Genomic DNA, 23299 nt, shown 5'->3' on the forward strand with positions numbered 1-23299 from the left:
CTGTAAATGAAACTTTATATACGATTACAGAAAAAGAAGAAATTACAAGATGGCGAGACTGGAGAAGATGGTAGCACGAATGATACTCGCGTTGGTGTCATAGATACAGCCACTGGTCGCACATTAACTGGCGACGAGGCACCACTGATGAGTCAGTTGTCAGCATTCTTGGAGGCTCATCCTGGATGGGAGCCAATCGAGTCGGAAAGTGAAGACGACGAAGAAGATGAAAATGGAGAAGAGGATGAAAGTAAGGATAAGTCCGATAGTGGGTTTTCGGATTCGTTTTTCAAACTTCCTTTATAGATTTTATTTTTATTAATTCGAAATTTACGAAATGCGAATTGCAGGCAAGGACAGGTCTACGGGCGATTCCGAGGAGGAGAAAGCGAAGAAGACGATACACAAGGCAAAGGTGGAGGATGACGAATATAAGACAGAGGAACAGACGTACTACAGTATCGCACATACTGTTCACGAGGTGGTCACGGAACAAGCGAGTATTATGGTGAATGGACAACTGAAGGAGTATCAAATCAAGGTATTTTATTCTGATTTTAATTTCTATTGTGATATATTTTTTTCTATGAATAAACGAGTTTAATCAATGATTTTTTAGGGATTGGAATGGTTAGTTTCGCTGTTTAACAACAATTTGAATGGCATCTTGGCGGACGAGATGGGTCTCGGCAAAACAATTCAGACCATTGCTCTGGTAACATATCTTATGGAAAAGAAGAAAGTCAATGGTCCATTCCTTATCATTGTTCCTTTATCAACGTTGTCGAATTGGGTTCTCGAATTTGAAAAATGGGCGCCGAGCGTCGTCGTGGTGTCGTACAAAGGTTCTCCGGCCGGCAGAAGAGCGATACAATCTCAAATGCGAGCTACAAAATTCAACGTCTTATTAACAACGTATGAATACGTTATAAAAGACAAGGGTGTGCTAGCAAAATTGCAGTGGAAGTATATGATTATCGACGAAGGACACAGGATGAAGAATCATCATTGTAAACTTACTCAAGTGCTAAATACGCATTACTTGGCTCCTCATCGATTGTTGTTAACTGGTACACCGTTGCAAAACAAACTGCCAGAACTGTGGGCTCTTTTGAATTTCTTATTGCCTTCGATCTTCAAATCCTGCAGTACGTTCGAACAGTGGTTCAACGCTCCTTTCGCGACTACCGGCGAGAAGGTAAGTATTTTACGTATACATAGGATTTGAATTCGATGAAATTAGTTGTTTTTTTATATGTTGTAAACAACTCGTAGAGTTGCTCATATTTAACTGGCTGTAAATAATTTTATCGAGATTCAATTTTATCTAGGATTTTATATAGGTTCAAAAATCTCTTACTAATTATATAAAATTGAATCAGCTGGTTTTCTCACATTATTGCAGCTTATGAACAAAAATGTAATAGGCTCAAAGTTAAATAATAGATGATTACTGATTTACAGCCAGTCAGCAGATTATAAGCTACACATAAAAAAACAGCCAATTCCATCCAAAATCCTATGTATTTGGTGCGAGATCGTTTCAATATTCAATATATTTTCATCCAATATTAATATCATTCATTGCTGTTACACAGGTGGAACTTAATGAAGAAGAAACCATTTTGATTATTCGGCGTTTGCACAAAGTTCTGCGACCCTTCTTGCTGAGACGTTTGAAGAAAGAGGTGGAGTCGCAGTTACCCGACAAAGTGGAATACATTATCAAATGCGACATGTCTGGCCTACAAAAAGTTCTTTACAAGTATGTTAATTTACGACATCTATGTGCTTTTAAATATTAAATTTACATGTAAAAAAAATATAACACTCTTCTTCTGTGCCACAGACATATGCAGAGTAAAGGTGTACTGCTAACCGATGGATCGGAAAAGGGAAAGCAAGGAAAGGGTGGTGCCAAAGCTCTGATGAACACAATCGTACAACTGAGGAAATTATGCAATCATCCATTTATGTTCCAAGCTATAGAAGAGAAATATTGCGAACACGTAGGCACGCAAGGCTCCGGTGTTATTACTGGGTAAGTATTATCTCGACGACGTTTTCAAACAATTTTTTATACAGGTAACAATTATTTATTCAATTTCTTTGGATTTACCGACAGTCCCGATCTGTTTCGTGCATCCGGAAAGTTCGAACTCCTTGATCGTATTCTTCCCAAGTTGAAAGCTACAAATCATCGAGTATTACTGTTCTGTCAAATGACTCAATTGATGACAATTATGGAAGATTATCTGGGTTGGCGTGGATTCATGTATCTGCGATTGGACGGCACAACAAAAGCGGAGGACAGAGGGGATCTATTAAAGAAGTTCAACGATCCTGGATCGGAATACTTCCTTTTCTTATTATCTACACGCGCAGGTGGTCTTGGTTTGAATCTTCAGGCTGCGGATACGGTCATCATCTTCGATTCCGATTGGAATCCTCATCAGGTATGTGATGTTAAATTCATAATATTAATTTATAATTAATATTTAATTTATAATAATTAATATAACACTCGTTCGCAGGATCTTCAAGCTCAGGATAGAGCCCACAGAATTGGACAAAAGAACGAAGTGCGCGTACTTCGATTGATGACCGTCAACTCTGTCGAGGAGCGAATATTGGCAGCGGCGAGATATAAATTGAACATGGATGAGAAGGTGATTCAGGCTGGTATGTTTGATCAAAAATCCACCGGATCGGAGCGACAGCAGTTCCTTCAGAGTATCTTGCATCAAGACGACGCTGACGACGAGGAGGAGAACGAAGTACCCGACGACGAGACGGTGAATCAGATGATCGCTAGGACAGAAGGTGAATTCGAGACATTCCAGAAATTGGACTTGGAACGGCGACGCGAGGAAGCCAAATTGGGCCCGAATCGCAAATCACGATTGTTGGAGGAAGCTGAGCTGCCTGACTGGCTGGTGAAGGACGACGACGAGGTTGAAAGATGGACCTACGAAGAGGACGAGGATAGATTCCTCGGTAGAGGTTCGAGGCAACGTAAAGAGGTCGATTATACGGACAGTCTAACCGAGAAGGAATGGCTGAAGGCGATCGATGATGATGGCGCCGAGTACGAAGAGGAGGAGGAAGACGATAAGAAGAAGAAGAAGACGCGAAAACGAAAGAAGAAGGGCGAAGAGGACGACGAGCCTATACCGAAGAAACGATGAGGAGCCGGATCTTTGGTCGATCCTAAAATGAAACGAGCCATGAAGAAGTTAATTACAGTAGTTGTTAATTATACGGACAGCACTGACGGTCGATTATTGAGCGAACCTTTTATGAAATTACCTTCTCGAAGAGAATTGCCAGATTATTACGAAATTATCAAGAAACCTTTGACTATTAATAAACTATTGCAGAAGATCGAGGAGGGCAAAGTAAGTATATCCTTGTATATCCATTGTTCTTTATATATAATATATATATTTTTCAAAAATTATTTATATATAAACATATATTTTAATATATATTAACATATTTTTAAACACTTGTATATTATCTGATAATTTTATTGTTTCAGTATGCTGATTTAGACGAGCTTGAGAAGGATTTTATGCAACTTTGTAAGAATGCTCAAATTTATAACGAAGAAGCATCTTTAATTCACGAAGACTCGATAGTATTGCAATCTGTTTTTACGAATGCGCGTCAACGTCTTGAAGAGGAGGGTAATTCTGACGGAGACGATAAGGGTATGTATATGTTGTAAAAAGAGCTAAAATTTAAGTGACTATGAAATGCTTATTTCTTCTTCTTGCAGATGGTGAAGAGGGTTCAGACGCAGATTCTAGTGTCAGAATGAAAATTAAATTGAAAGGAAGAAAAAGCGAGGGCAGAGGTGGTCGTAGAAAAAGAGTAACTAAGAAATATATATCCGACGACGACGATGACGCTGATGATAACTAAGAGATATAGCTTTTCAAGTATCACGATGATGTGGAATATATAAGCAAAATAGTTTAAGTATTTACTTAGAATTTATTTAAAATTTCGTTATATGTTAATATAATAAAAGTCTTATAAGAGTACAACCAGGAAGATTTGTAAACCTATAGCAAAGGAAAGTATTGCTATATCACTTAGGCAGGTATGAGACGCTATGTGATTCGCGTTATACCATTGTAAACTTTTTAATTATTAAACTCGTGATGGCTCCTAAGATTTTATTGGATAATTATCATCATGGTGGATTTTCTTCCACCATGATTATTATTAAGTCTATATGTAGAGATATCTGGGTTAACAAATATAACTTGTATTACTTTATATAAACTTGCAAGTAGCAGGCAGCTACAGCACAGAACTATTACTATTGTACAGAAAAGAGACTAGCTATTTAAGATTTATTTTAGATACTTTGGTTTTACCTTTTACTTCTTTTGCGATGTGAAGCTGAATTGAGCATTATATTTGATCATAGTTTACTTTGAATTTTCTGTTATCTTATTGGGAATAGTATTAATAGCACCAACATTAAACACATTATTTTCTGTGTCTCGTTGCTATCAACTATATTAAATTTCTATAAGTGATTAGAAGTATACAGCATGTAAGGAGAAAATCTTCAAGTGCTAAAAAAATTTAGTATCATATAATATTATATATTACTACATTTCTGCGAATATTTGCAGTACAATTGAAACTGTGTGGGTACATTAAAATGTTATTCATTATTATTACTTGGCCAATAATATATAAGAATTGACATTAAAATTGACTATATATATATTAACATTATTATCATTGCAGACTTTATATTTTAATTTTTAAAAATTTATACATAGGTCATTATACAATAACCTCCTATATAATATTAACTAAAGGCAAATTTTTTCGCTTTGAAAAAAAGTCTGATTAATTGTAAATACTTATTGTTTAAAAATTATAGAAATTTTAATTTGATTTTAGATTTTTTGGCTTTTAGAGAAAAGTAAATTAAATTATATACCTTTTTTAATGAAAAATTTTAGCGATTCTAAATAATTCTCACGTAGTAATGACTTTAAATATAAATAATAATATAAATTATTATAATTGTTATAATAATTATAATTATTAATTATTATATATATTATTAATTATAATTATTATTATAAATAATAAGTGATTTATACTTCTGATGTTTGATATATTCATCAGTGAATATATCATTACATCATATATAGATAATGAATAAATGATTCGTGATATATTTGTATTAGAATTTCAACTTTTTGATTTTTTTTACATATATTACAAATTAAATAAGTCATAACGAATTATAAATTATAATGCATTTATATTTTTCTTTTAAAATAGAGCATATGATGAATAGAGCACAAAAAATGTAATTCTATGTGCGCAAATGTAATATAATTGGAAGATATTCGTAAATAAATTATAGTATAACAACTGCATTAAAATACGAATAAATAAAATTATGCCTGAAAATATAATAGAATTACAAAAAAAAACGAACAAAATCTGACAAGTATTCATTTTGAAATCTTCATCATAGTTTTCTGGATAAAATTATGTTTTCAAAATAAAGATAATATCCTTATATAAGTTTGTCATTAACAACTTGATTCGATCAATCAATTTAATGATAATTTTTTTTCATCTTCGCATCGTTTAAGTAACAAAACTGCTCACACCAATATTTATTTATTGAAAATATATTTAAATGCTGCGTAACAATGATAAGACATACAAGTAACAAAATAAATCTTAAAGCTACAGAAAATAATTTTATTTAAAAAATGTGTTGCGAGAAAATGACACAAATACTCAACATATAATGATTGATACTGTTTGTTTTTTTTTTTTTTTTTATATAAGAAAAATAAATAATTTATTTCTATATAATGGCTATAAAAAATACTACCAATATGATGTATAAAGATATATGGACTTATACTAATTTATTTCCTCGCAACTCTCATTTTTAACAAACTATCTTGATGATTAAATTGTGTGATTTTTGGATTGATGATTTTTAGATTTGTTTTTTTATTTGTTTTTCCATTGTCATTTATAATTTCACAATTATTTTTTATGGGGAAAATTCAATTCTTCCATCGAGTTCTTACGATTATTTTGCCAAAACTTCGAATTTTATCATATGTAAAACAGAAATAATCCCTTTTTGAGCGCTCTATATTATGCGCATTTAACATTTTCCGTTCCGCTCATATCAAATATATACCGTCTCGCAATTTAATTAAACGTCAGTCGCGTCATACGAGTAGGCGAGACACCTTTTTTCCTCTGCATAGAAGGAAGAAGCAGCTTTATATTTTGCCCCATCCACGGGATGATGCCATACATATTGCTGTACCATATCGGACGAGCTTCTTCGCGCGCGCGAGAGAGAGAGAGAAAGAGGAGAAAAGGTATTTAAAAAAGCGAATGTGTCTGTCTGCCTTTGACCCCACGTGTCTAGCCGGCTAGAATCGTTGCTTGTCGCGTCGAGGATCCCCTACGCGCCTGTTGGTGGCAATTTCAACCCTGTTTTGAATTTAGATGGAATTTAGGCAAGCTGTTACGATCCGCTTTTCCCTTCCTGGCCACGCGATCTGCATATGCGAAATATGTATACGTTTTAAACGTACGTATACAGGGTGTCCCAGAGTTAACGGATCGCCTCTGTTAATTTTCCTGCAGATTCCTGGGACCACCTGGAGACGACTCTTCCTCGCCGAAAATGTCGAGGCACCAGTAATTTTCGAGTTGTAAGCGACTGAAAGTAGAGAGTTTTTTAAGCCTCGTAATATAAATAAATAAAATATTAACAAAATTATATTCTTAAATTAATTTCAAATTTATCCTACTTTAATGTAGAATTTTAATTGAAGATTTAGTTAAAAAAGATATATTATGGCAAAAATTGGGAACATATAAAAAATGATGGCCCTCCTCGATATTTTCCCTGAGGAAAAATCGTCTCCAAATTAACAGATGATCCGATAATTCTGGGACACTGTGTGTACAAAAATTTGTACATTACGCGAGACAGGTTTTTTTATGTAATTTTTGCGTTTGATCTTTTATGGAAAATCATATATCGCGTGTACACTTATTATTGCCAAATTTGGAAAGGAAAAAAATTGTGCTAATTAGATGTATTTTTTGTATATATTTACAAAATTTGAACAAACATTCTTTTTGTGCAAGATAATTTCATTCGGATTCGTTGACTCGTTCGAAAGTTATTTACTCAAAAAAAAAAAAAAAAAACGCGATGCAGTTATTATTAAACACTCGCGAATTTTTTTACTTTTTAAAGAGTATTTTCACATCTAAAAGTGTTTGGCAAAAATTTAATAATTTTAATTAATATTATTTTTATAATATTTTATATTTATTTTAGAAATAAATTATAATAATTAATTTAATTTAATTTATTAAACTTTATTATTAATCATAATGTCATCTAATTAAAAATTGTATCTAATTTAGATAATATCCCTAATAAAAATAATATATCTATTAAAAATCGCTTTGTGCAATCACTTGCATTAATGCATACTTAATAATTGATTTTAATAAAAATTTCAATATTATTTATATCCAATATATCCTTAACGTGTATCGAGCAAATGATATAAGTGAAAATTAATCGATCGAATTCGACTTCCATTTATTACGATTATTCGAGCAATATATATATGTCATTTTCTCTATCCTCGCGTTTAAAACAAGAACCACCAATTTTTATCTCAATTACGCGAACACTACGATATCCACATGTATATAGATATATCGTACTCGAATTGACTGTGTTGTACGATATTTGTTGTTTTGTTCGAACGAGCTCTCTTCTTTGGAGAGCAGTCCTGTTCTAGAGGGCAGCGGCGAAAAAATAGAAAGCACCGCATCTGCGTATATAGCGTTACCTTCCTTTTGATGGTCTACTCGGGATCAGGCTCAGAATCCTGGGCAATGAGAGTGAATATGGGGGAGAAAGAGAAAAACCAAAAAAAAAAAAAAAAAAGAAAGTCGGAAGCGAAACTCTCCTTTATCTATCTGGCTGTTGTTTTTCCCTTTTTTTGTTGCTGGCCATCATTGTGGATAACATGATCATGCCGTACATCTCCCTGTATAGGGATAAGTGATGTACGTGTGCGATTGAAGTTGGTGAAATAATACGAGCTATGCAAGATATAGACAAGAATATATATATTGTACAAACATTCAATACCGTTAACGAATGCTCAGTCTCGTTAAAACAAAAAGAAGAATATTACCACAGTACGCAGTCAGTTCAAAATGTCCCGCTCTTTTTCATCATATACGTTGCTCCTTTGATCGTAATTGTCGCTCTGAAAATGTAAGCATTTTCGAATGATTACATATCATTGTGTGCATAACACCATCATCTGCCGTATCATCTTCCCTTTATTCAGGGCGAGCTAAGTGATGTACGTGTCGCGATATCGAAGCTTTGGATGGAAATTCTCAAATACGACGCTATGCAAGATCAATAGTCGTACAATTGCGACACGTGTATATATATATGGTATGTATTCGGGAAACGATTCGCGAGATACATCGTACGCTCTCAGAAACGAGATGAACAGTATCAGTTTCTCGTTACGCGATAACCGAGAGTAGAGGAATTCTTCCCAGGTGAAGTTTAAGCGAGGGAAAGAGATACCCCTGCCTAACAACACATTGAAATACCTGCAATTGTCAATTGTATTATTCAAAATAGCGTGCCGCATTTTTTTACATAATTTTAATTTAAAATAAAATTGTTTCTCACTCTTCTTTAATTGTTTCATTACTGAAAACATTTTTCGAATTAATCTATATATTATTCTGTGTAAGTTTTATAAATTAACAAGCTTTGTTCAAAATATATTTCTATACGTATTATAAATGTTATACATATTTTCTTTTATTTTTATATTTTACACGTTTAATATACTACATATTTTCATATATTTTTATATTGTATGTTTTGTATATTACATATTATGCAGGGTGTATCTATATAAATAAGTGCGAAAAACATGATTCTTTGTCGAAAATTAAGAGGAGTTTTTTATATAAACATATACTCTCTTATATCCCTCTCTGAGGAGTTACACTTTTCTAAAGAAAAATTATTTCATCCCCCTGTAATGATACAGGAAGATAAAAAAAATATTAATAAATATCCTTTTTATTAATGGAAAATATTCCATATCAAGTTTTATTTTTTAAATCTGTCTGAAATTTGAGAAAAAAATGAAAACTTAATTAAAGAGATACCTGTCTAACAACACATTGAAATACCTGCAATTGTCAATTGTATTATTCAAAATAGCGTGCCGCATTTTTTTACATAATTTTATTTTAAAATAAAATTGTTTCTCACTCTTCTTTAATTGTTTCATTACTGAAAACATTTTTCGAATTAATCTAATTATTCTGTGTAAGTTTTATAAATTAACAAGCTTTGTTCAAAATATATTTCTATACGTATTATAAATGTTATACATATTTTCTTTTATTTTTATATTTTACACGTTTAATATACTACATATTTTCATATATTTTTATATTGTATGTTTTGTATATTACATATTATGCAGGGTGTATCTATATAAATAAGTGCGAAAAACATGATTCTTTGTCGAAAATTAAGAGGAGTTTCTTATATAAACATATACTCTCTTATATCCCTCTTTGAGGAGTTACACTTTTCTAAAGAAAAATTATTTCATCCCCCTGTAATGATACAGGAAGATAAAAAAAATATTATTAAATATCCTTTTTATTAATGGAAAATATTCCACATCGTTTTATTTTTTAAATCCGTCTGAAATTTGAGAAAAAAATGAAAACTTAATTTTAATTTCCTCTTTGTGTAACTCCTCAGAAAAGGATGTTATATAAGAAAAACCCCCCTTAAATTTCATCAAAAAATCATCTCCTAATTATCTTTTGCATTTATTTAGATACACTATATTTATATATATAATATATTATATTTTGTTTTATATTATATATTATATAAATTTATATTTCATTTATATCATATATTTATATATTTTCGTATATGTATATGCATGCATATTTAAATAATCAAACTGATTTGTATAGGCAAACATTTCATGTATAAATTTTAACTTCACTAACACACTTAAAACAGACTGCGATTGTATAGAATATATGTACGTGTATACATCGCTTTCTCTTTGTCGTGGTTATTAAAGAACTACGAGCTGTATATGCAATACATCGCTCCATTACATCGCGTCAGCTAACAATGCGACATATGTCACGCCGATGTTACATATCGATATCGAGGCTAGATAGAAATTGCATTTCGTCCCTGTAGATTTACGTTCCGTTGATTTATGAAGCATCGCCGCGCGATCCAGTTTTATTGAATAACTAATAACGTTACGCACGCGATCGATATATGTTACGTACCGTCATACATGCTACGGCGGATGCTTCACATTTTTAGAATAATTTCATGCCTGCTTCCCTGTAAGCTGTAAAGTGGCATAAAATTTAAGAAAATTATGTAATTTCAGTTTTCGAATCATATAACATTATATATCATATATTATAGTCATATAACATTATATATTATATATTTTTATATATATTCAAATATATATATTTATTGTATATATTATAATTTCTATAATTTTTAATAAATATATTTTTGTAATTATTATAATTTCAAATAATATATTTTTATATATATTCAAATTTTTAGAATAATTTCGTGCTTCCCTGTAAGCTGTAAAGTGGCATGAAATTTAAAAAAATTATGTAATTTCAGTTTTCGAATCATATAACATTATATATCATATATTATAGTCATATAACATTATATATTATATATTTTTATATATAATTAAAAATGAGAATGTTAAATATTTATGGGAAACATTTTTTTTGTAAAATTTTTTTTATTATTACAGCTTTTTCTTCTGTGGGTCATAAAATAACTGCGATATGAACCTGGCGCCCAACTTGAAAAAAATATTTTTTTTTAAATATGATCCGTTTGTACCTTGTTTGTACCGTTTGATTTTTTGTTTGTACCTTAAAGGATTATAAATTACCGGGGGTTAAAAAAATGATCAGCGCCTAACTTTAAGATATTTTATTTTCATTAATTCTAAGATTAATATTTAATTTAAACAACTTTGTGAAATTAGAATGTGGATTTACATAAGAAAGAGGGGAAAGAGGGAGGGAGAGAGTGTGTGTGTTATGTGATTTATTGTAAACTAAAAAATGCTAATCAATCATAAATTTTAGATTATAACATTAGATGTGTCAAATATTTAATTACTGAACATGTAGCTCATATATAATTATTAGTTTTCATATAACATTAACATATTACTAATTCTTATAGTTACAGATACTTATTTTATATATATATATATATATATATATATATATAATATAAATAATAACAAATTTTTATACATATAAACATAAATATGTTGGCTGTAAATTTTTATAATATTTAAATATTAATTTGTTATAAATATAAATATATATGTATTTGTGTGTGTATGTGTGTGTGTATGCGTAAACATATAATTTTATTAATTTACGTAAAAAAAATTAAAAACAAATTAATATATAATTCAAAATAAATAGATAGTACATTTAGGTGCATTTATTATTTAACAAGCATATTTATATATTTATATTTACACATTTATATTATCATATTATATCCAACAATAAAATTTATTATAATATTATATAGCTACTTTCTTGTGACTACACAGGTAATAATATATATTTCAACTACTTCAAGCAAGATCGCAAAAAAGTGAAAAACTTAATGCATGCAGTCATAAAGTTTTGTAAATACAGAAGCAGCGAACAGTAATACATCTAAATAAGCAATAATTAAAGTAGTAAAAAAATAGTACAATCAATATAAAAAATTATTCATATGTTCAGGGGCGAATTTATATAGAGGCTTATTAAAGTAATTCCATTTACGCAAAACTGGACATTTTTTCCGTTTCACAAACAAATTCATCGCATTGGCAGAATATTTCAAAATTCTGTCTCTGTCTTTCGGTTTGATTGTTCCGAATGTTTATCTTGCGTCTAAGTTGGTAACGTAAATTATGCTTATTTATCACAATGTCACTCATCTAAAACAAATCGTTTTATTAATTATAATATAATTAAATAAATTGTAATCTTATTCCACATTACGAAAATCTAATATATATAAAATAAACAAAGATATGCACAATGAAATCAACATACTTTTTATATAACAAATAAAACAAATATAAAAATAATATTCAGAAGTTGATAAGATAGAACAATATTTCTTTTTGTTTCGCTTTCTATAATAATATTTATTAAATTTACCTCCTCTGTTTGATGTCTTTTCTGTCTTTTCAGTAAATCTGTGTTATTCACTTCAACTAAGTTAGTTTCTATAATATCTCTAACGCTATCGAATATTTGCTAAAATGTATTATTTTTTTAACATTATCAAAATTATTTTAAACATTAAATAATAATTATTAATATCGCATTATTATCACATTTTGTATATATATGTAAAATTTTTACCTCAGTTAGATCTAGGAAATATACGTTATTAATAATAATAATTAATGCTGCAGGTGTACTAACATATCTGAAAACGAGAAAACAAATGTATATATAAAACACACAATAAACTTTTGTACACAATATTTATAAAAATATGCCACATTACTTTGGTTTTATTTCGTTAAAATGATCTAATATGTACTCCAGTATAATTTGATTCTTCGCATGCTTCGTAATAATATGTAAGAAACTGTTAAAATGATTTGGATATTCCTGTTCTGTAGAAATGTTTTGTCTAAATGTTAAATACTTTTTAATGAGATTAGTATCTTCAGGGCAAGCCAAGTATTCTAAAAATTTAGTGTCAGATTTATTCAATCCTATATCATACACTGATTGCCAAGTGGTCTCTTCTTTGGTCATCATCAAACCATTACAATATGTCCATTCCTTCCACCATGGCAAAAGTCTAAAATATAAAAAATTAAATTTTCATATTAAAAATTAGCATATGAGTCTCTTGATCAAATCATTTAAACATTATAGAAGATATCTATAAGAAAATTTAATTAAGAAAGGCTAAAAATATATAACAATATTTACCTGTGTGTTTTAGGATCTTCGATATGTTGTTTTAATTTATTGTTGGCTTTTTCCTTACAAGTAATGTCACCGAAAAAACACGCCCATCTTGCTGCTTCTTGTCGTAAACATTTTCTAAAATCGTCACTATCATCAATTTCTTCATATTTAATTCTTTTAAATACCCCGTTCAATTTATCATTTATGTAATTCTAAAAATCGTTAAATATATATTTCTTTGTTTATATTATAAATGTATTTAAAAATTATTATTAAAATCTCAAAAGATTAAAATAAAGTCGCCAATAAATAAATATTGGCAGTAGTGAAAATCATACACTTTGGGGCATGTTCTTCACGTGAGTGATTATTCAAACTGAATTTGTGTGCACATTTATTTGCAATGTAGTTAATAGTATGTAAAATTTTATTGTTGCGGTATATATTTTTCTGAGTATTTAAACTTATATAATGAATGAGTGTATATATATCAATATCTGAAATATAACAATTTCATTGAAATCTATTAATATTTACCTTGAGATTTCCATGTTTTTCTTTCAACACTAAAAAAGAAGTACCGAACATGTATTCCAGAGCTTTAAACATAGGATACCATGCTATATAATCTTCTTCTCGATTTAGATACAATATGATATCCCAGAATATAGATGAATTGAGTTGGCCTGCTATCATTAAATGAAATGCATCATCGATAATTTGGGCACGATTAAGAACATGAATTTTCGTGTAATCATCATGGTTTAAATAATGTGAAATTCTTCGCCAATTCTCATCATCATAGTTCACGCGATAATATCCTGTCGAATAATAAATAAATTTTATAAATGTTTATTATTTTGAATAATTTTATCATTATAATATATTTATTTTCAAACATTTTAATTTCATACTTTTGTTTATATAAATTATAAATTAAAAACGTATTAAAAATTTAATACATATATAAATAAAATGCAAATACATATAAAAAATTAATTAAAATAAAAAATAAAACTGTACAAGATATTGTTGTATAGAATAAAATAAAATTGATTCTAGTTGTGCATAAATTATGTAATAATTATTTTATATTAATCAGTAAAATTTCTGTAACATGTAATTTTACGAAAATTATATGTTTTACTTGTACTTATTATTATACTAATTTTATAAATATAATTATCTTTTTTAAAATTTTTGTTAATATTAGAATAAAATATTTGTAAAAATATATACTTTAATATTAATTAATATTATAATGGAAAACGCCGATATTATATCCTAATTATATATAATAATGCAGAATATTACACAAAACATTTTAAAACTATAGCATTTTAATATTATATAACATTTTAATATTATAGTTATATAATGAATATTTCAGATTTTTATAGAACAATGAATAAAATAGATAAAAATATAAAATAATGTCAATTATGTGTGTGTAAAATAAAGACGAGAAATAAGTCATAATAGGTAAGTAAGTCCATTGGTCGATATTTACCAATTTGTTGTATATTGAATATAATCCAACCATTCTCTTTAGATGCTGATAGTTTTAAATCCCTTGACCTGCATACTTCATGATAAGTAAAATGATTAAAATCGGGAGACGTTTGTGTAGTAAAAGTTAGAAGAAGACAGTTAATAAATAATGTGTCGATATTTTGTATCGATACATTTGCTTGGCTCATAGCATCCTTATAATTTCGTATTATTTTTATGGTAGGACAATCCCTATATCTCATTATGTCTAGAGCAATATTTAGTTTCATTGCAGTAGTAACAATTACTTTCCAAAAATTCAGAATAGTTCTAAATTCACACAGTACGTAAAATACATAAAAATATATTACAAATATGTTAAAATTGTCTGTATAATGTTAATATTATAAAAATTTTAATAAATACTAAGAAGCAAAATATAAAATTGCACTTTCATTTATATATTTATATGTTCTATTTATATCATGATAATAAAGAATATAACATAATTTTAAATACAATTTATAATTTTATTAAATTTTTTTAGCTATTATTAGCATTAATATATATAGATTATATTTGAGCAAAGTATTGAGAGAGTTATAAAATGATTAAAGGAAAAAAAAAACAAATAAAAAGTTGGAGACAAAACAAAAATAAGAAAAATTATATAAAGGAGATCGATTTACGAAAGACGAAAATAAAAATAGAGAAGTGATAGAAAAGAGATATAATAGTGTTAGATATTTAAAAGTCTATAAATAAGAGATTAAATAAGATTAAAAAACAAATGTAGCACAAAATGCAATTAAAAGAATAGAAATTATAAAAATTATAGACGATATAAAGAAATAAAGGAAATAATAAAAAGAATAAAAATAATTTAAAAAATTATTTTAAAAAATAACAAATCATGAAACAAAAATTAAACAACCATGTATATATGTATATGAAAAAGTGACAACAATAAAACAACAATTTCTTTCTATAGAAATGATTTTTATAGGAAAAGTAATAAAATTAAAAATAAATCTAGTAGAGCAGATCTAGGAAAATAACGGAATTGTTAGACTAAAAAAAACGTAAAGAAAAAATGTCAGAAGGAGCCAAAAAATAAGGGACATTTTATAAAACTTTTATTATTAAACATTTATGTTACGCAATTTTATTTTTTTGATATTATATTTTATATTGAATTACTCACGTTTTATTTATATATGAGCGAATGAGTGTCCAAAATATTTCTTCAGTGAAAGCGTGTTGCATCATGCGCAGTATAAAGGGTGCTACGATTTACATCAAAATTATAAATTAGAGATATATCATAAATATACAGTTACTATAATGGTTACTTGTAAACATAGTGAATTTTTAAAGAAAAATGATATATATGTATACAGGAATTGCATAAGAGTGAAATGTTTTTATTGCCGCACCGTTTATCATATAAAATAATGAGAAAAATCAATATTTTTGCAAAAATACCACAGTTTTTAAGGAAAACTATGTAGCTGCTAGTTGCAAATTACATACACACATCTATATTGTTTATATGTATACATACTTTAAATATTAATTAAAGAATATGCATAAATACGCACGTACGTATATACGTGTGTGTGTATGTTTGCACTTGTATAAAATTAATATATTTTTAAAATCCAAATAAAGAATTAATTATCTTATAATTTTACACATATTTTTATAATATTAATAATTAAAAATTTACGTGGACAATTTTATTATATTTCGTTACCCTTGATAAATTGGCGAATTTTGAATAAACTCATATCTTCTGAAGTAGAATTGCACATACTATCCAACTGAAAAGAGTAATGTAGATTTTGAACAACAAATAAATTTATTATTCGATAATCTGGATAAATCTATAAAAAAATTATTATATCGATATAATTGCTCTGAAATTACTTGCAAAAGAAACAAATACTAAGATTATTAGCGTTACTTCTATGTTAAAAAGAAGCGCTTTCTTATTTTGAAAAACGCATACGAATAAATAATAATTTTATTGTTGCTAGTAAATTAATAAATCAAAAGTAACTTGACATACAAATAAATATAATAATAAGTTTAAAATTTCGTATTATTATAATTAGCAATTATTATATAGTTTTAAAATTATTATCTCATGATATTATATTGCAGAGTTCTCCTTATCAAACAAATTTAAATAAATATCGTGTGTACTAGTTTTTGATTAATTTATTTTATTTTAGATTTCATTAAAATTTAAAAATATCTAAATGATGTTAAAAAATGAAAACATTTTTAATACTTTACATTATAATTATATATGTATGTAAAAAAGTGAAAGTATTTTCTAAAAAACAATTTAATATTTTATATAATGTTAAATGTTTCTAAGACAATTTACAAAGAGTTTATGTACATTTTGTAAAAAAAGTTTGATATACGAAAATCTTGCAATATAAATGCCTGCTTGTTATCGTTTGCGAGAAAGTGGGAGTGAGATACACTGTAAAAAAAATATGTAAAATTACATTAAAAATGCATAAAATTACATAAATAATAAATGTAGAATTACATGATAAATAATAAAAAGGTAAACATTTCTATTATTTGTCGTGTAATTTTACACTTATTATTTATGTAATTTTACATATTTTTGTATAATATATTACATATTTTTTACAGTGTAGTGTTAAAAATAGAATAACCTCATTGACAGCATACGTTGCAAGCAATGTAGTAAGACCTTTATTGAACCAAAACGACGGAAACTGTTGGTTCAGATTATAAAACCATTGCTGTGCCACTGCATGTCCTACTAATTGAGTTACTTGGATTTTGTGAGCAACAGGGTATAAATTTTTATCGTAGACGATATCTGTTTCCCTGAAAGTTATATTTAAATGTTAAGACTGAGAACTTTTATAAAAAATAAAACTATATTTTTGTTACGATATTATAATTTGATTGTTAGATGTACAATTTACAAACTCATGGGTATAATTTAGCAAATCAGTATATTGTAAATCGTACAAAATATTTTTTTTTTAATTTTTAATTTACAATATGAAACAGCGATAAATTTCTGTTAATGTGTATATATTATGTTAATGTATACGATTTAGCATACATACTTTCCTCTTTATGTACGTATTAAAAGAGTAAACTTTAACTTTTTAATAATATGAACAAACTTAATTCTACTAAAATTGTTTGTTTTCGCTATTCCTTATTTTGAACGTTTACCGAAACAAAAGATATACCTATTTTTAAATTTTATAATATTACGTACTAATATAATTTTATTTTTAATGTAATATTAAGCATTTGTATTTACCTAGAAAAAACAAATCGGAAAACTTTGTCATGGAAATTTGGAATTGCAACGTGACCCATCATCGAAATATAGTTCAAATCTTTCCATTTATTTTTAAAATACATCGTGATATTTTCAGCTACATTTCTTGCAAATTCTGTGTCAAATCCAGTATCATGTCTGTACCGCATTTTAATGATTCGATTTTTATTATTAAAAATGAATAGGTAATTAGACACAATCACTGTTGCGTGATTAGTCCACATTACAGGTGTGTTACTGAATCGTGTCCATAACAAATTGTCCTCACTTTTTTTCGTATTTTGCGACAGCACATTTGACAAATTCGTGAATTGATTACATTCTACAGTAATGTTAAAGGTTGTTTCTAACGATAAATCCTGTTGATCCCGACATGGAAACATTCGTCGGGCGCTCATTATCTGGATATGCGGAACATCTATCCAACTACATTTCAAAGAATATAAATTAATGAAACTCTTTTGACAAGGATCAAAATATTGGGAATTAAAAAATGTATAAATATTATATGCGTCAACATATTATATTTTATAACTTTATCACATATAATTATAATAATAAAGGTAGAGATTGTTCACCCTTAAATTTAAATTCCGCAATATATAATAATTTTTGAGACATATAATACATAAATAGTATATTAATTACAATATCTTATGTAATTGCATATTGTACCCTTTTTAATAAACATTTATTATTTACTCACGTAGTTTTTTCTTTCAAGTTGAAAATTCTAAAGGTTTCACCAACAATTTCATCAAATTTTATATTTAAGATGTATTTTCCTGGTGATAATTCATCCCTAACGAATATTTCAATTGAATATTTCAATGTGTCTTGTCCATAAGTTACCATGTAACTACTATGTATCGGTTTATAAACTGTATCTTTATCATTCTCATGATATCTTTCAAAATTTGTAAATATTATTATATCGTTAATACTTAATCTTTTTGAATATAAATATATGCTTTGCGTTTTGTTAAGAATACTTATGCTGATATTGCATTCTCCAAAGAAAAAAATTTCTCCAATACGTGATGTAAGGTACTGGTACTTCATATCGTAATATATTGGTTTTATATATTCTGATGGTTCATAGCATAAAGATTCATTACGAGTGGAAGCTGTCGCAGCGATAAAAATTAATCCACTACTTAATAATAATTTTAGAAATAGCATCATGTCGGAGAAAGAGAATATTTATTTTAGATCTCTAAAACACTAAATGAAAAATAAATAAAGAAATTAAATATAGCTCAGATGTTTTTTTAAATTATTCTTGTATGTATATAAACAAGTTATAAGTACATGTTTATTATTATGTTTTTTTGAAAATCTGTTTGATTTCTTCTTTTATACTGTGTATCATAAACTGAACGGACATTCCTCGAAAATTAAGCCACATAAATTCAATTTTAAATTATATCAAGTTTAAACTTGATAATAAATATTACACCACATTTACAATACATTCAATTTACATATCTGAAAACTTTCAGCTTTAATGGTATCTTATTAAATATATATGAACTATTTGTTATGCGTTTTCAATTTAATATTAACATGCGTTTTGTACGTTTTATTTCAAATATTTTACGTAAAGTATTTAATATTCTGTCTGTTTATAACTTATATGATTAATATAATATTACTTATTTTTAAGTGTTATATTTATATTTATTTTTTCACTTAAAAATTAATGTGTTCAAACTTTTTATAATATGTCGCCCTTATAAAGGGATATATCAAATACAAATTGAAAGCAATAATAATTGTTCTATTTTTTCATTTTTCTAAATTACATACATTATCTTTAACAACAAAAATTAATATCTGATTTTTCTTTCTTGTTACAGTTATTCTTCTCAATGTCCATACAATTTAAATATCGTTTTATATATTAAAATACACAGATATTTTTTATAAAAAATAAGTACGACATATTTTATAAAACAGAATTTTAATAATCTTGTAATGAAAGGACAATTAAAAGTGTATCTGTTATAATATTTATTATCTGTTATATAAATTATAGTATTTTTAAGTTTCAGAAATAATTTATTGGATATTAAATTTTTGTGGGTCCAAGATTATTTCAGCATTACAATTCGTAAAATATTAAAATATCGACATTATTTGAAATTATCTCTGAATTAAAATTTAAACATAATTTTGAATAAAACTATTCTCTTTATGCTTATATGCATATAAATTCTTTAAAATCCCGTTATACGGTATGATTAAATTTTTTTTTGTATTTGTAGACAAATATATGTTTTTATATTTTTAACTTATTTTGACTTACCCAATAATGCGGTCCAGTATGTTAATTGCACATGTATATTGATATAAGTTTTTTTTAAATTAACTGCAACAAATTAATGCTTTAACACTATGCAATGTTGGAAGAATACAAAATGTTCGCACACACTTTATTACAATCTTTAGGTATATCTACCACGATGTGATTCGAAAGACCACGAACGACTGAGATTCTCTGTACGTGTCATCATAATAAATGTAATGTGTTAGGTCAACATATAATTTCTGAGGTCGTTATTATATATATATATATTATGTTATATATTATACATTTTTGTAAATTTTACAGCTTTTTCTTCCGTGGTTCGTAAAATGTAAAATATTACATAATACAAATCGTGAAAATTGAAAATATGCTTGCGCCTCTTTTGAAGCTTAGAAAATATCTTCCCCATCTCTTACCACGCACGTGTACATATATTCTATCATTTGTCACATGCACGAGACGAGATTGTAGAAGAGATATATATATATATCGTTAGCTCATCATAATTCTTATTATGTCGCGAGATCGTGGCCATTATATTAGTCGAAATGTAATTGTAGATGCCGGAGAAGAGCGACGCGTCGCCGCGTACAAATGTCCTGTTTAATGCAAATGATCCGGGAAACGTAATGGCGATCACGATATAGTCCTCCATCTCCCTTCCACGGAGAAATTCGTCATTATCGGGAAAAACCGCGAGCGAGTTAATTAATATAATTCGCCTTCGATTTTCGACGCCGTGCAGATGCTTTCTTTTCAGAACAATTTTCGTCCGTTTAACGAAGCCCCTTTTTTCACACCCTATATAAGGGTGAGAAAACCTTTTCCTCCCCATTATATAAAAATAATACATGCGGACGCGCGAAGAGAAAATATCCGGGATATCCGTCGTTTCCGACGTTACAAATCGCTCCGCCGCCAACTTCCCGATGATTTATGCAACCTCGCGATGACTGATGATCCTCTTTATCAGATAAATGTACCCACCGTCCCGCGACGATCAAGTCTTCACATGTTCGCTGCACCAACTTCCATATTTTATACACGCTCATTTATTTTTAGCGCTCAAGTTGCAATACGAGGGTTTCTTCTCCTCAAAATCGCCGCCACAATGTGACAATGTGTCAATATTATTTATACATATATGTAATATTTTTTTAATGACTATTTTGATTTTTATTCATCGATTTTGATATTTTTTTTTAAATTTTATATATTTTTTATAATTAGCAATTTTTCAACAATTTCCTAAAATATAACATAAAAATATTGTATTATCTCCATATGTGTATTTTTGCAAAAAATAGTTTATGATAGAATTAAAAACAAACAATTGCATATTTTTGCTCGTTGATATTTGCCAATATTTTGTACGAACTGTCGTAACAAGAGTATTCGTAGTAACAGAAACTGATCCGGGATGTGAGAGAAGTTGTGCAATTTCTCTCTCAAAGTGTTACGTTTCGCGATATTGCATAATAATTACGCGGCAAGATTTTGGATTGCGATGCAGCTGTCGATACAAGAGGATTATGTACGCTTCATTCATTAATGAGGTGATTCCATCGATTTGGAGCCAAACTCATTCTATCCACCGTTCGATATATTTCTGCCGAATATCTCAGGGTTTTTCGTTCTTTATCCGCGCTCGATGTTAAGTCAAGTATTTTTTATTTTATTTTTTTATTTCTTTTTTATTTTATTTTTTTTATTTCTTTTTTATTTTATTTATTTTTTATTTTTTAATTTATTTTGGAAACAAAGTCCTAAAATTTTCAGGCTTGTCCTTTATTTTCTTTTAGAAAATATGGTCCGTATTTATGCTTCTCGTTGGATTCCTTCAATTTCTATAAAAACGATTATATATCAGTTATATTATTTGTCAATTTAAACATTTTCATTTTTGTAAAAACACGATAAAAGAGTAATGTGAAATTTGAAAAAAATTATCTTCTTGCAGAGAAAAATTATCTTATCCGTTTGGAATAAAAATCTTTCGCAATTGCATTTATTTTATACCAAAGTGATTGCATTCCAGGAATGCAAAAAGAGGAATAAATGTAAAAAATGTCAAAGATAATCATATATATAATCATTTTATAACATATCAAATGACATCGTATACATATATAATGTATGCGCAAAATGTTTAATTAAAAAGAATTTTGAATATCATTAATCATTAACAATGTTGCTCAAGTCTACAAAGTAATGCTATATCCACAGGCCCTTCAATAATCAATCATGTCATTGTAATTTTAAATCACCAATGATAAATAGATATTAATTTCTGTCGCGGCCGCACAATGCCAATATAATTTGTTATATTTGCACGAGTATTTGTATAATTAAGTTTATATTTATTATTATTTGTTTATTTTTTATATACAATATAATGGAATTTTAATGTATTGAAGCAAAATTGCCATTTATTTAGGTCATTTAGCATTTTCTCAATTTACTTGTGCAATTATATGAATTTTGAAATTTAATTTGAAAATTAATAACAATTTGTAAATGTAAATGCTGTTTCGTCTTTGCTTATTTATTAAAAAAAAATTTATAATATAATAGATACATAACATATTGAAGAAAAATTGCAGTTATTTAAAATCCATTGAAGTAAAGCTTCAAACTTTTCTATAAAAAAATGTATATAAGTCTTTGTTTTCTATTTCATATAACTATAATAATCAGGAAATTTAATTTGACAAAAATCAATAATATAATTATAGATTCTGCGCTTCTTTGCTCGTTTATTAAAAATCGAACGGCAAATTGAATTCCGCCATATACAATAATCCCTAATAAATATCGCGTATCGTTTTTATCTCGCCGAAAGTGCCACTTATTGTCAATAAAAAAAATAAAAAAAGGAAAAAAAAAATAAAAATAATCACACACCACGCAACCACATTCGAGAGTCCTCGAAACCGAAGGAAATAATTGATGGAGGACGAAAATAGTTCGCGAATACAATTAAATCGCGCTGTTTTCCCTCTCTCGCAGTTCATCCC

The 23299-nt window shown here is 27.9% G+C and overlaps 2 protein-coding genes across 2 annotated transcripts in view; one reads left to right on the forward strand and one right to left on the reverse strand.

Annotated features, from left to right (window-relative positions):
* The window catches only part of brm (ATP-dependent helicase brm), a 30454-nt gene extending 27156 nt beyond the window's left edge, over positions 1–3298 (forward strand). Inside the window, exons 9-15 of the mRNA XM_029306963.2 lie at positions 31–250; positions 351–541; positions 620–1198; positions 1599–1765; positions 1850–2041; positions 2126–2456; positions 2535–3298. Of these exons, the coding sequence (XP_029162796.2) occupies positions 31–250; positions 351–541; positions 620–1198; positions 1599–1765; positions 1850–2041; positions 2126–2456; positions 2535–3188 (2334 nt within the window). The 3' untranslated portion in view covers positions 3189–3298. The remainder of the gene's footprint in view (positions 1–30; positions 251–350; positions 542–619; positions 1199–1598; positions 1766–1849; positions 2042–2125; positions 2457–2534) is intronic.
* Positions 3299–11640: 8342 nt separating this feature from the next.
* On the reverse strand, positions 11641–20447 carry LOC114934228 (aminopeptidase N-like). Its single transcript, XM_029306877.2, has 13 exons — positions 20280–20447; positions 18678–19195; positions 17951–18397; positions 17322–17499; positions 16379–16508; positions 15827–15908; positions 14642–14952; positions 13669–13952; positions 13153–13343; positions 12716–13018; positions 12568–12634; positions 12361–12459; positions 11641–12134 (listed from the first exon to the last, which is right to left on the reverse strand). Exons 2-13 carry the CDS (start codon positions 19154–19156, stop codon positions 11973–11975), a joined length of 2733 nt encoding a protein of 910 aa, XP_029162710.2. The 5' UTR covers positions 19157–19195; positions 20280–20447; the 3' UTR covers positions 11641–11972.
* Between the last annotated feature and the right edge of the window lie 2852 nt (positions 20448–23299).

Source organism: Nylanderia fulva, unplaced genomic scaffold, assembly GCF_048542155.1.
Source record: "Nylanderia fulva isolate GAGA-0341 unplaced genomic scaffold, ASM4854215v1 Scaffold24, whole genome shotgun sequence".
Lineage (NCBI taxonomy): Eukaryota > Metazoa > Arthropoda > Insecta > Hymenoptera > Formicidae > Nylanderia > Nylanderia fulva.